Source organism: Drosophila innubila (genome assembly GCF_004354385.1).
Source record: "Drosophila innubila isolate TH190305 chromosome 2L unlocalized genomic scaffold, UK_Dinn_1.0 4_B_2L, whole genome shotgun sequence".
Taxonomy (NCBI): domain Eukaryota; kingdom Metazoa; phylum Arthropoda; class Insecta; order Diptera; family Drosophilidae; genus Drosophila; species Drosophila innubila.
Window position 1 is genome coordinate 1,102,847 of NW_022995372.1, and position 14,239 is coordinate 1,117,085.

Below are 14,239 nucleotides of genomic sequence, written 5' to 3' on the forward strand. Positions count from 1 at the left end.
TGCGCTGTTCAAACAGTAAACTACTTCATTTGACGAAAAGCAGTGCTATTTGAAAATTTGAATTTAATTTGGAAAATTCTTTTGTTAGTAGCAACTCAATGATGTTTATGATGTCAGATTTCAAACTGCCTTGTGATAGCCTCATCAGTTTTATATATGCATGTAAACTCGCCACATGAATAAATTTGCATGAGTCTTAAGCAGTGTTCAGATCAATCAATACGATTTTAATTCCAACAACAACCCAAAATAAAAATGTGCGTAAAGCGGCAATTGTAGTAAAATTCATGAGTCCCCCGCAAAGTGCGTTGACTTGTAGAATAGGCCTATAGCCTATAGTCCACAGGAATAATAAGAAGCGTCTGATGGATTAACAAATTCAAGAAAAAGAAAACGAAATTTCATTTGATTCTTCTTGTTTTTATTTTGCGGAAGAATTTGAACAATTTGTAAATGTTGTGGTGTCTCCGCGAGTGTGTGTGTGGGTGTGTGGGTGTGAAAGATTATTGACTTACTTCAAGGATTTTGTAGACAAAATATATTTTGAAAACAAAAACATTGAACTCAACATTTGCTTGGGAAAATTATGCAACGAATTTGTTAAAGTAAACAAAACGACAACAACAAAAATGATGTAACAGAAGAAGAAGAAGCAGACAATTTGAGGGGAATATTGTGAAGGAGTGGCGGGGGGGATTGAAAAACAATCAAAAAAAAGAAACAACTGCAAATGCATTTCAATTGTAATTAAGTCAAAAATTGTCGCCAAAAAGAGTTAAATTTTTAACGATCAACGATTGTGGCTTATTATGTAGGCAGCGACAGAGGCAGCGACAGAGGCAGCGGCAGCGACAGCGACTGAGGCAGAATATGCAAAATGCCAACACGTTCCCTTCTGAGCCTAAAACGAGAAATGATCATTGCATCGATATGCAAATGATTTCCAAATTGTCGTCATCATTGTTGTTGTTTTCATTGTTGTTGTAGTTGTTGTTTTTGTTGTTGCTACTGTTAGCCCTAACCCTTTGGTAACTAAACACTGGCAGTAGGGGAAGGGGAAGGGGGGAGCAGTTCACTTTGATTTGTAGAGCGCAACTTTTGATAGCGGCACCTTAAAACCTCAGCAACTTCAAAGTGATATTCACAACAAACATACACATACACTACGAATAAAAGTATTTTCTTAAAATCAGAAATTAAAATTCTCAATAACCCTTATAGTATAATATTTTTAATATAAATTAAATTTAATATAAACATAAGAGTCTAATAAAGGACTGAAGAATTAAAAATCAATTTGAATTATTATTTAAAGACTGATTAAATAAAAATCTTTCGAACTCATTGAATCAAGTGACCAATGGCAGAGAAGTTCAGAGTTCAAATCGCGGAGTGTGCACCAAAATAATATAGATGAATTAAATTAAAATAATTTCAATTTTAATTTGGTAAATTCTAATCTATTTGATTTTTGAAACTCTAATACTCAGATTGCGAAAAACTTTATATTTAGGGTTAAATTTTAAGTACTTATTTTTTAAAATAAAAAAAAAATTTTTTTATTATTCAACGCTGCCAAAAAGACTGTCAAAGCTGTGTTACCCTCTTTCTCGTTCAGTGTAATTGGCAAGGGCATATAAAATACGAGCCGAGTGTTGGCCAATTTTCGAAGTTGGCAATAAGAGATTCTGAATCTGAATCAGAATCTGAATCGTAGACTTGGTTTTATCGCAGACACCAAACGGCAAAATCAGCGACTTGTTTGAAATTTCGAATTGAATGCCAAAATTTGTGTTGCTGCCACTTGCAATTGTTGTTGTTGTTGCTGTTGATTTGCACTTTTGTTTATCGATTCGATTTGTGGCGGAGGTTCAAGTACATTTGATTTGTATTGTGACAAAAGATTGTCTATTAATGCCTGGTAATTAAATGGAAAATTGTGTAAGCAGCAACAAGGCATTAAAAGTGTTGCAGCTAACAGCAACTACAACAACAACAACAACGACAACAACTGTAGTAACAACCACAATTGTTGTTGGCCCATAAACTCTTGTCGCTTTTGCATAATTACGACTTTTGTGCGCTTAATAAATAAGAAAAGTGCAGACTTGAAAATTCCCCCGCCTCCGCTCTGATCTGCACTGCGATCTCCTCTACACTCAGAGAAAAAATGTTTGGAAATTTTACAACAACACTTTGATTTAACCATTTTGATGTATGAGCTTGCGTTAAATATGAATTAAGCAGATTAAAAGAGTACACTGTTCAAAAAATAAATTCAATATGTATAAAAATTAATAAATGTTTTAATTTAGTTTTGGTTTTATAATATTAAAATTTAATATTATATTTACTTTAATATTAAATAATTTTGAGCACTTTGGCATAGCAGAGTGGGACTTGAACCCCGGTTTTTTAACTGAACTAACCAAAGAGACACGGGACTCAATATAAATATTTTCAGATTTTTTTTTAACAGTTATTGTCTAGTTGACTTCAATTTTAAAATGTGAAAAACTTAAAATAAATTCGAAAAAAATTAAAATTAATGATTTTCACGAAATAATTAAATAACCTGCTTAAACTCGTTTAACTTAAATATAATATTTAATAGAAATACACAAAATTCAATATAATTAAGTATTATTTACCTATTTCGAATTAAAAAAAAAATTGATTTAAGATTCAAGTAAATATGGTACTTATGATTTGCATTAGTTTCTTTTTTATTTTACTATATTCATATTAACTTTAAAGTTTTAGTATCTTTTTAGTTGAATTTATGTGCATTATGTTTAATATTAATAATATTTCTACTGAAATCTTAGATAAAATATCAAATACACTTGTATTATTTTGATTGTGCATTGTTTTTCTCTGTGTGTATAATCTTCTATTGCCACACCCCGCTCTCTGGATACCCTAACCGACGTGAAACCGACGCGGGCGTTGCTCTAACAAGCATAAAAAACGATCTGAAATGAGCTTCGTCTAACGGCAACAGCCGTCACATTTGCATATGTGTGTGTGTTAGCGTGTGTGTGTGTGTGTGAGTGTGAGTGTGAGTGCGCGAGTGTGTCAGTATGTGTGTGTGCGTGTGTGGGTGTTTTCTGCAACAGTTGTTTTTGTTATTGCTGTTTTACTGTTGTCACCGATGAATCACGCGTGATATTTGCGTTGCAGTTGCTGAACTTTTGTCTCGTTTGTCTCTCAAATACACTTTCCCTTGGGTATTTCACATTTATTGTTAAACTTGCTCAATTGAACCAACATTTTTATATATATTCTTGTAGCGTATCTTGTTATTTTATTTTTTTGAGCTAATTTATTTATTTATTTAATGTTTTTTTTTATGACTTCTTTACATTATAGCTTTATTTTTGCAAAAAATTTTGATTTATAGCTTACAACTAATTTTAAAACCATTTCAAGTTAAAGGTCTTTAAATGTTTCTTTTTTTTTAAATGCAGTATGCAGTGTAATGTTAGGGTATACACAGTCCGTTGCCAATCAATTTGCTGGCTTTATTTATTTGCCTGACTCTCAAGTGGACTTTGCGCCAGGCGAGCAACGAAGTTGACATTTTCATTATGCGACTTGTGACTTGTGAATAGTGACTTGTGACTGGGGGCCAAGTGTCGTTCGCCATTGCCACCGGCGGTGACAACAGCAACAACAACAACTACAACAACAACAACAACAACAACAACTACAACAGCAATTACCAGAACTGAGAATGGGGCGTGGCATGACACTCAGTCAAAGCGATTTTCAAATGCGTTGACAGTTTTGGTTGTCAATCGTTTTGTGTATCTCAAGTTGCAACTTCTCTGTAGGTGTTGCAAGTTGCCAACTACCACACGAGCAACATGTGATTAAGCTGTGAGCTGCAACTCAAATTGGAACTGGAACTGAAACTAAAATTGAAGCTGAAATCGCATCAGCATTAAATGAGTTCAAAAATACTTGTCAATCATTCAAACCACTGGAATAACTTTAGTCTATCTCAAAAAAATTTTAATTTATATTATGCTAGCTTATTGCCAAAAATTGTTGAATTTTTTCCATTGCCTTAATTAAATTTAAGTTGTTGTCACTTTTCTAAATATTCCATGTCAGCTCTATTAAAACTCAAGGTATGTTTAAGTGTTTCAATCTTCCTACTCTCAAGAATTTCTTAATTTAAATTAAAGTTTAATATATATATATTTTATTTATGTCACTTAAATTGTTTTACATTTCAGCAAAACAAAAGTTGATAGCGCATTAACAGTTTTCCGTAATTATTTAAAATATAAATTAGTTGTCCTTCATGAAGATAACAAAAAATAATCTTTTTTAAATTTGATTTCAATTTAGTTCAGTTTTGTTTCAAGAGTCGCTTAATCTAAATATCGTTTAAAACTTTGATTAATTAAATAAACAAAGAACTAAGGTATATATTATGTTTTTCCGAACGGACACTTTTTTAAATCAATCAAATATTTGAGTATTTTATGAGGATACCGCTCACTATTTTAGTCAGAAATTACAGCCCTGGTATAAGCTCTTTCTTCGATTGACAAAGAACTATTCACTCAAATAGCTAGAAAATTTGCAATTAAGTGTGACTAAATAATTGGAAAATATTTTAACATTATGTAATGAAGCTGAAAAAGTATTGTATAATATTTTATTGGGACGTCAGTAGTTTGTGAAACTCTTCTGATAGAGGAATGTCATATATATGGATAATGTTGTTGTTTCTACAACTGTTGGTTCTTTTCATGGAATCAATCGAGGCAGAAACATTTCACTGCTGTGATGCAATTTTTTGGTTTCCCTCAACAAAATCTAGAGAATGTTATGATGGAAAATGGGGTGCAAATTGCTGCATATATGGAACATGCGATTGGTATTGCTGTTGTTACTGTTACTCAAGCCCGTAAATACACATACTATATTTTATTATTCATGGATAATTCATATCCATTGCTTAATTTTTTTGTAGAACTCGTAGAAAATGCAATGACGACTACCAAGCCATAAAACCGAAGTGTGCTGAGCTTGAGGAGGAGAAGAGGAAAAAGGAGGAGAATAAAAAGTTGGAGAGGGAAAGAGAGGAGCAGAATAAGAGAAGGCTGAAGCGCGAAAGAGAGGAGCAGAATAAAAAGAGGCTGGAGGAGGAGCAAAAAAGAAAAAATTGTGAAGGACCTGGAGTCTCCGAATCCGACAAATGCCAATAAATCGGCAATATATCGGACATTTTGACGCTGAGCTGTGACGCAGTGTAAACCAAGCATAAGTTCTGTATATATTTTGAAAATTCCGTATATATTTTGGTATGAACATATCTTAGATTTTAAGATTCTCTTAATTTTATGAAATTTATATAAATGCGGGATACTTCTTTTCTGAAATCGAAGTAAATCCAGAGGAAGCATTTCATAAAATTTTAATGCAGAATGAATTTAGATTTTCGAAATATAATAAAATTGTCTAAATGGAGAAAATTTGCATATAGATTGAATTAAGAGGTCAAACTTTGATCAAAATAGCATTCCGCTTAAAAATCGGCTAAGTTTTGCAAATGTTATGACAGTTTAAAGTTGCTCAAGCGTCTGGCCTAGCAACTTTACAAGTCAAAATTTTTGTCAAATTTTCCATGATTTTTGACAAGAAAATGAAAGGTCCCAGAATCAAGTTTAAAGTGTTGTTTTATACTAGTTTCGATATAAGGAGTTGATTAAAAGTGAAAATCTGAGATTTAAAAATTTCAATTTTCAAAATTTGAAAGGGGGGACCCTTAGCATTAAAAATCGCAACCAAGATTTTGAGGGGAAATATTTTTTTTCACCAATTGAATTAAATTAGAATGCAGAACAAATCTAGAGGCCAAACAATGTTCAAAATGATGTTCCGCTTCAAAATCGGTTCAGTTTTGATAAAGCTATGACAGGTTGAAGTTGGTCAAACCTTTGATTAAGCGACTTTACAAGACAAAATTTTTGTTGAATTTTACATGATTTTTTACAAAAAAATGAAAGGTCTCAGAAACAAGCTTAAAGTGTTGTTTTATAATAGCTACGATATAGGGAGTTGATTAAAAGCGAAAACTTCAGATTTAAAATATTGAATTTTCAAAATTCCAAAGGGGGGAGTCTATGCTTTAAAATCGAATCCGAGGGCAAATATATTTTTTTTACAAAGTTATTAAATTTTGAATGCAGAATGAATAAACAAAGAACTAAGGAATATATTTTATTTTTCCGAACGGACATTTTTTTAAATCAATCAAATATATAAGTATTTTATGAAGATACCGCTCAAAATTTTAGTCAGAAATTACAGCCCTGGTATAAAACTAAATATCATAAACCTCTTTCACCTATTAACAAAGAACTATTCACTCAAATAGCTAGAAAATTTACAATTAAGTGTGACTAAATAATTGGAAAATATTTTAACATAAAGTAATGAAGCTGAAAAAGTGTTGTATATAATTTTGTTGGGGCGTCAGTCGTTTGTGAAACTCTTCTGATAGAAGAATGTCATATATATGGCTAATGTTGTTGTTTCTACAACTGTTGGTTCTTTTCATGGAATCAATCGAGGCAGAAACATTTCACTGCTGTGATGGAATTTTTTGGTTTCCGTCAGCAACATCTGGAAAATGTCCTGATGGAAGATGGGCTGCATCTTGCTGCATATATGGATTTTGCAATTGGGATTGCTGTTGTTACTGTTACTCAAGCCCGTAAATACTCATACTATATTTTATTATACATGATAACAATTTCTCGCATCTGAATTTGTATGCATATCCATTGTTAAATTTTTTTTTGTAGAACTCGTCAAAAATGCAATGACGACTACCAAGCCATAAATCCGATGTGTGCTGAGCTTGAGGAGGAGAAGAGGAAAAAGGAGGAGAATAAGAAGTTAGAGAGGGAAAGAGAGGAGCAGAATAGAAAAAGGCTGGAGCGCGAAAGACAGGAGCAGAATAAAAAGAGGCTGGAGGAGGAGCAAAAAAGAAAAAATTGTGAAGGACCTGGAGTCTCCGAATCTGACAAATGCCAATAAATCGGCAATATATCGGACACTTTGACGCTGAGCTGTGACGCAGTGTAAACCAAGCATAAGTTCTGTATATATTTTGAAAATTCCGTATATATTTTGGTATGAACATATCTTAGATTTTAAGATTCTCTTAATTTTATGAAATTTATATACTTCTTTTCTGAAATCGAAGTAAATACCTAAATCCAGAGGAAGCATTTTATAAAATTTTAATGCAGAATGAATGTAGATTTTCGAAATATAATAAAATTGTCTAAATGGAGAAAATTTGCATAAAGATTGAGTTAAGAGGTCAAACTTTGATCAAAATTGCATTCCGCTTAAAAATCGGCTAAGTTTTGCAAAAGTTATGACAGTTCAAAATTGCTCAAGCGTCTGGCCTAGCAACTTTACAAGTAAAAATTTTTGTCAAATTTTCCATGGTTTTTGACAAGAATATGAAAGGTCTCAGAATCAAGTTTAAAGTGTTGTTTTATACTAATTTCGATATAAGAAGTTGATTAAAAGTGAAAAGCTGAGATTTAAAATTTTGAAATTTCAAAATATCAAAGGGGGGACCCTTACCATCAAATTCGAGATCTAGCAAAAATATTTTTTTTTTAAGAGTTAAATAAAATTTGAATGCAGAATGATTTTAGAAGCTAAACCATGATCAAAATGGCATTCAACTTGAGAATCAGTTAAGTTTTGTTAAAGTTATGACAGTTCAAAGTCGGTGAACTATTTGACCAAGCAATTTTACCACAAGCGTGCCGGTACAAGCGATTCGGTTTTCGGTTCTTGAAAGAGAATTAATTTCGGTAACGGTTTAATTTCGGCACTTAAAATGAAACGGTTAGTTTCGGTTTACAGTTCCGATACCGGTTTCGGTGTTATTCCCTGATCCAAACAGTGCGATGTATTCAATTTTCGACTGATTGCGGCAATATCGTCTTTATGGTACAGTGAACCGATTTGAACCAACTTGCATATTCTGTTATCTGGTAATTTTATTCAAGCTTCTGTTCTAATAAATTGTATACAGCGTGCGACAGTTAAATCCGGACACTTAAGCTTTATTTTAAAATATAATTTATAGACACAAAGTACAAATGTAAAATGCAATTATATAAGTATGAATAGATTTTATTACGTTTCACTAACGTAACGAATTCGATCACAACCAAATCATATTAAAAGTACACATAATTATAATTCATAACAAATATTTTACATAAGGCATTTTTCTATAGAGTATGACCAATTTGAAGAAACCTGTCGAGTGAGCTCGACTTTAAGAGATGCTGTACTCATTCAAATATAGCAAATTATGCAAAAAATCAAACACAAAATGTTAATTCATTACATAGAATTCTACTTCTTCCTTTTGGCCGATGCGAAGATGATTGAATTTTAAATGAAAATTGATAGTATATATAGAAATCTGCATATGTAGCTCCTATGATCACATTCAGTTACACATAACTATTATACCCTTTTTCCCCATTTTAAGTAGTTTTCGGTTATAAAAACGATCAATCAGTTCCATGTTCTACATTACTCAGTTAGAAAAAGTCGCAAAATGTTGTCGCAAATAGCTTGTCTAATATTTTTCATTGTAAATAATTATATAACACTTTCCGATGCTATTCCAAATACATCCAACAAAACGAATCCATTTGAAGAGATTGTCGCATTCCGCTCTAGACCCTATGGATATAATTGTGGCGAAGCAACTAGAAGTTCGGAGACTAGTGGGGCTTATGAGATTCTCGTTCCTCGGTACAGTGAATATCCATTCAAAGTGTATTGCGATGCAAAAAGTCAAGGAGGTGGTTGGGCTGTCATCTTGAATCGAATGGATGGTAGTGTTGATTTTTATCGAAACTGGAATACCTATAGAAAGGGATTCGGCGAACCGGATGGCGAATTCTTCATGGGATTGGACAAAATCCATGCGATGACTGCAGAGAGGAGTCAGGAGTTGTTGGTACTCCTCGAGGATTTTGAAGGAAACCAAAGGTATGAGATGTATGATAGATTTGCAATCGGCGGCGAGGATGAAAGCTATTTGTTACACACTCTGGGAAAAGCCAGTGGAACGGCTGGTGACTCACTTTTCTGGCATGAGGGCATGAAATTCACAACTTTTGATCGGGATAATGATGCCTGGAAAGAGGGAAACTGTGCAGAGCTTCGAACTGCCGCCTGGTGGTACAATAATTGTCACACGAGGTAATTATGGCAATCTAATTGTTTTTAATAGCTTCGATTAACTTGAATTCTTTCAGTCACTTGACCGGCAAATATAACGACACGACCCATGGCAAAGGCATTATTTGGTTCCGATTTCATAATCACGATTACAGCCTTAAAAAAGCACAGATGATGATTCGCCCAAGAAAGTAAATAGTTCGACTCGACTCATTAGCAGATTTTAATGCATTTATTTTTATATGCATATTCGCTAAGAATTATAAATAAAAACATCAATTGTTATTTGTATTATTTATTTCTCCCTTTAATAATTTAATTTGTTTTAAACATAGTAATTTCAAAGTCCCTAAAGTCTACTGTCATGAATTAAATTTTCAATTTCAGCAAAATTATTAATATTGGACATGTTTTATATCGTTAATAAATTAATTCAAAACATTGTAAAAAAGATTAAATTCCATCTATTTTGTTTGACATTTTTTATAAGTTAAGAGTTCGTTTTTCCCACTGCTAATCCTAAAAAAAATTTTTCAAAAGAAATCAAGTGGGAAAGGCTATAGGCGAGATTCCGACCATAGGATACCCGTTACGTATTTCAATATATATGGAAGTCCTTTAAAGAAATTACTTGTATTACTTTGAAAACATTAAATCGCCACAACTGCTGTTCTATTAGATAATATTACTAAATAACGTTAATAATAATAAAAATAATAATAATAATACCATAAAAACTGTATTAGCTTAAAAACTGTAGGTGTGGTGGTTTTTCGCGAGTTGCGGGGGCGGATTGGCGCATGGCTTGATCTGCGTGGGACATATAGAAATCTGTGTGCCAAATTTGTTTACTGTATCTCTTTTAGTCTTTGAGATCCTTGTGTTTATACAGACGGATGGACGGCTTTTCGCCAATAACGGGGGCGGAAGCGGGCGTGTCAAAAATATTAGACAAATTTGAAACTTGCTACAGACGGACGTACGGACAGACGGACAAACGGACATTGCTACATAGACTCGGCTGTTGATGCTGATCAAGAATATATATACTTTATATTTTTTACTTACACATTTTTACATATTTTTTAAGTATTTTTTGCCAACCCAATATACGTAAATTAATAATTTTTTTTAGCCCGTCCGTCTGTCAGTCCGTCCGTATAAACGCATTGATCTCAGAGACTAAAATATATATAGACACTATGCTTATTATATATAAAAGATTGCTCTGAGTACCACGCAACTTAATTTTGTTCTCGATTCAATGAATATATATACTTTTCTTACACATTTACATATTTTTATACTCCGTCTGTCAGTCCGTCATAAACGTTGATCTCAGAGACTAAAATATATATAGTTTATTATATATAATTGCTCACAATGTTCTCGATTCTTTTATTTATGCGTATATATTTTTGTTCTCAATATATATGTTATATATAATGAAAGTGAATGTCAAGGCAAATGTGGCCTAATGCCAAGTTTTTATGGATATAGAAACGTGATTGGGTATATAAGTATATGCTCTAAATATATATGTTCATTTTTTAGAAATGACTTCTTCGCAAGATTTCAGATTTCGACTCAGACAGTCTTCGGTCGTCGGGCTTTTAGAAAAGATCGTTCGGAAAATGTGGTTCCAAATAATTTGTCTGTGCTTAACAATAAATTCATTATCTCTGTTCTCTGATGCAAATCCACTTGGCGAATGTAATGTTACGAGTTTATTTACTTCAATAAATTCTCAATTAGCCGTTGTTAGGTGAGATACTTACAACTGAAATGTTTCCAAACCAAAAGTATATATTTTATATTACTTAGAACGGAGGTGGAACGACTGAAGACAGATGGACTTGTCAAGGAATCCGATTATCAAGCGTTTAGAGCGGAGCAGGAGCGTCAGGGAAAGTTGATAGAAGGACTTGTTGATAAACTGGATTTACTAGAATCGCGCTTTAACCCAATCAATTGTACTGAGGCCAAGTGGAATGGAATCTACAATGTACTTCTCCCCAACTATAGTCGGCAACCATTTGAAGTTGCCTGTGATGCGATAACCCGCGAAGGGGGATGGACGATCCTTTTGAGGCGATTCGACGGTTCTGTGGAGTTTAATCGCAGCTGGACTGAATACAAAAACGGGTTCGGGGAGCTGAGTGGTGAGTTCTTCTTGGGGCTAGACAAAATCCATGAATTGACAGCAGAAAGGAGACAGGAACTACTGATAATTCTTGAGGACTTTGAAGGGCGTGTGAGCCCTGTGACATACGATGAATTTGCAATTGGCGACGAGAAGCAACAATATGTCTTACACAGTCTGGGAGAAGCTCATGGAATTGCTGGTGATGCCCTTTCAAATTATAAAGGCATGCAATTTTCAACATTTGATCGGGACAATGATCTTTGGCCGGCTAACTGCGCTAAGGAACTCACTGGCGGCTGGTGGTACCGTAGCTGTGGTGGAAGGTTTGAATGGATTTCAAAATACTTTAAAGCATTGCTTACAAACTTTGATTCTTTCAGCCACTTGACTGGCAAATATAGGGACAACACCCGTGGTATCTTTTGGTCATATTTTGGGGGTTTCGCATACTCCCTTAAGCGAGCTATAATGATGATTCGACCAAAGAAGTGAATACTTCGTCTTCACTATATAAAAAATAGTTTCTTCACCAAAGAAGTGAATACTTCGTCTTTACTATATAAAAAATAGTTTCTTCATTCAAATTTAATGTCTTGTAATCTATATTCGAATATATGTATACAATTGAACTTATTCAAATAAAAGCAATCAACATTCTTGCTAGTTGTCTCTTTGCTTTCTGGCTCTCTTTATCCCTCTTATCACTCTAATTTTTCATTTATCTTTCAGTCTCTCTGGCTTCTTGTGTGTATGTAATTTAATGAGTATATATATGTAATAATATTTTAGGGTATCTAAAGAACCGGGCGTAGAGTATCTGATAGTCGTATTTTGAGTGTACATGTATTTTAGGAAATAATTATTTTAAATCAAATGTAACTAATATTAAAAATATAAGATCAAATTTGTGAATTTTTATTGGGTCAAAATACTTTCTTGACTAGCTGTAAGTGTTTTCTATTGACAGCGTTCGTAGGCATTCATTTCAATAGACGCAAATAACATCGAATTTCAATTATCGCAGTGGCAAAAGGAAGCAAAAGCTGAGCAATAGGCGATGACCCCAACAACAGCAACAGCAACAGCAACAACAACAACAACAGCAACAACAACTGAGACACAACGAAAGCAACAACAATTTAAACAAGTGTCGCAAGCAACATGAGAAGAATAAGAAAATGCATATAACAACAGCAACAACACAACAGCAACCACACAACAGCAATAACAAAACACCAACAGCAACAACAACATTGCTTGTCTTGAAAATTTGTTGAACTATTTGAAAATTGTTTTTCACATGGGCAATTAATGTTTCAATAAACGATATTCTAGCAGCAACAGCAACAACAAATTTGTTGCAACTGTTGCCATGTTGCCAGCAACATATTACTGCTGCTGTTGCCGCCTCATGTTGCAGTTGGAAAATGTTATTGAAATTGGCTTTTTATGTTTATGAAAACGGTCGGAGAGGGGCAGAAAGAGAGCTGAAGAAAGAAAGAAAGATATAGAGAAAGATAGAGGTGGGAAGAGAGCAGAGAATTTCTGTCTATATAGATTCGGTTGCGGTTGCGGTTTCGGATTCGGATCCGAACTCGCAGTCGCATTCGCAGTTGGCGTTAATTGCTGCCATTTGCAATCGTATTTATGGCTCACGCCTCGCTCACGTTTTGGCCATCAACAGACATCAGCAACAACAACAACAACAACAACTGCAACTGCAACATCAGCAACAACAACTAACACATTTGCCAGTGCGTACAAATGTTTTGCTAATTGCCAATTTTATTGGCCAGCTAATTTGTGGGCGGCAGGCATCTAAAAGTCAAGAGTCGATCGGATTGTGTGGCACATACAATTACTTGCCACATCTACATGCAACATACCCTCCTCTCTTCCCATTTCTCCCCTCTCTATCCCCAATATACACTGTCAATTGGGGGCACAGTTGTTCTCTAATTTCGCAGAATTGTATAACGAGCCTTTTTCCATGAATGGAATCGCATTTCAATTTGAAAACAGAAAATAGAAAAACCAAACAAAAATTATACTTAAATGTGTTTTTTCCTATTCCAGATAAGTTTGATTAATTGAGAATTGAGCGATATCTTAAGTTGAAAAAATTGTTTAAAGCAATTTATTAGTTCGAGAAAACTCTTCCAAGCATAAGAGTGAAGTTTAAGAATGAAAGAAGTTATATGATATTCAAAAGATTATATGTAATTATCTTTTTGAATCAGATCAACGATTCATTGTGTTTCTTTAAAAATAAATAATTAATTTTAATATCAAAAACAAGCGTTTTCACCAAATATCAAATCAAATTTAAAAATGAAACCTTTTTTTTTTTTTTTAGCAATATATTAAGTATTAAAGCTTTGTTGTTGTTGTTTTTTCACGGTTTTATTTTTCTACACTTTTATAACAATTAATGTTTTTTGTGTAAACTTAGACAAAAATCGCAGTGGTTCATTTATTAAACATATTGCTTAGCTTTGTAAAAGTCTTTTAATACATATATAATTAAAATATATTTAATTTTTTTCTAAATGTGATATAAAATTTTCTAGCTTGCAGAATAATTTTAATTAGATTTTGATTTAGATCAAATTGCTTGTCAAACTTTTTTTTATTTTTTCTTTCCTTTACATTTTAATAATGAAATATTTTTTACCATCATTATTGAAATTAGAATTTAAATATTTCTTAAATAATTTTTTTCTAATGCCATAAATTCTTAATTAATGTTATTTAATTTAATATAAAAAAAGAATTAATATTAATATAATAAATGCCAAATTTTAGTTATTATCAATTAACTCCAAATGACAAAATACAACG

At 33.0% G+C, this 14,239-nt stretch overlaps 4 protein-coding genes across 4 annotated transcripts; all 4 read left to right on the plus strand.

Moving 5' to 3' along the window:
- The first annotated feature begins 4,730 nt into the window (after positions 1-4,730).
- Positions 4,731-5,356, plus strand: LOC117780238. Its single transcript, XM_034616685.1, has 2 exons — positions 4,731-4,924; positions 4,991-5,356. The coding sequence occupies exons 1-2, from the start codon at positions 4,734-4,736 to the stop codon at positions 5,223-5,225; spliced, it is 426 nt and encodes a 141-aa protein (XP_034472576.1). The 5' UTR covers positions 4,731-4,733; the 3' UTR covers positions 5,226-5,356.
- A 1,137-nt stretch (positions 5,357-6,493) lies between these two features.
- Positions 6,494-7,249, plus strand: LOC117780239. Its single transcript, XM_034616686.1, has 2 exons — positions 6,494-6,736; positions 6,828-7,249. The coding sequence occupies exons 1-2, from the start codon at positions 6,528-6,530 to the stop codon at positions 7,060-7,062; spliced, it is 444 nt and encodes a 147-aa protein (XP_034472577.1). The 5' UTR covers positions 6,494-6,527; the 3' UTR covers positions 7,063-7,249.
- A 1,399-nt stretch (positions 7,250-8,648) lies between these two features.
- On the plus strand, positions 8,649-9,548 carry LOC117781056 (ficolin-2-like). Its single transcript, XM_034617776.1, has 2 exons — positions 8,649-9,273; positions 9,330-9,548. The coding sequence occupies exons 1-2, from the start codon at positions 8,897-8,899 to the stop codon at positions 9,445-9,447; spliced, it is 495 nt and encodes a 164-aa protein (XP_034473667.1). The 5' UTR covers positions 8,649-8,896; the 3' UTR covers positions 9,448-9,548.
- Positions 9,549-10,864: 1,316 nt separating this feature from the next.
- LOC117780824 (microfibril-associated glycoprotein 4-like) lies at positions 10,865-12,090 on the plus strand. Its single transcript, XM_034617491.1, has 3 exons — positions 10,865-11,017; positions 11,077-11,721; positions 11,779-12,090. Exons 1-3 carry the CDS (start codon positions 10,887-10,889, stop codon positions 11,888-11,890), a joined length of 888 nt encoding a protein of 295 aa, XP_034473382.1. The 5' UTR covers positions 10,865-10,886; the 3' UTR covers positions 11,891-12,090.
- Positions 12,091-14,239: the final 2,149 nt, after the last annotated feature.

Bases quoted from the DNA above. Each gene is read 5' to 3' on its own strand.
- LOC117780238 (XM_034616685.1), top strand. From the start codon at position 4,734: ATGTTGTTGTTTCTACAACTGTTGGTTCTTTTCATGGAATCAATCGAG. The intron at 4,925-4,990 runs GTAAATACACAT...ATTTTTTTGTAG, and splicing joins TGTTACTGTTACTCAAGCCC to AACTCGTAGAAAATGCAATG.
- LOC117780239 (XM_034616686.1), top strand. From the start codon at position 6,528: ATGTCATATATATGGCTAATGTTGTTGTTTCTACAACTGTTGGTTCTT. The intron at 6,737-6,827 runs GTAAATACTCAT...TTTTTTTTGTAG, and splicing joins TGTTACTGTTACTCAAGCCC to AACTCGTCAAAAATGCAATG.
- LOC117781056 (XM_034617776.1), top strand. From the start codon at position 8,897: ATGGATGGTAGTGTTGATTTTTATCGAAACTGGAATACCTATAGAAAG. The intron at 9,274-9,329 runs GTAATTATGGCA...GAATTCTTTCAG, and splicing joins TACAATAATTGTCACACGAG to TCACTTGACCGGCAAATATA.
- LOC117780824 (XM_034617491.1), top strand. From the start codon at position 10,887: ATGTGGTTCCAAATAATTTGTCTGTGCTTAACAATAAATTCATTATCT. The intron at 11,018-11,076 runs GTGAGATACTTA...TATATTACTTAG, and splicing joins TCTCAATTAGCCGTTGTTAG to AACGGAGGTGGAACGACTGA. The intron at 11,722-11,778 runs GTTTGAATGGAT...TGATTCTTTCAG, and splicing joins TACCGTAGCTGTGGTGGAAG to CCACTTGACTGGCAAATATA.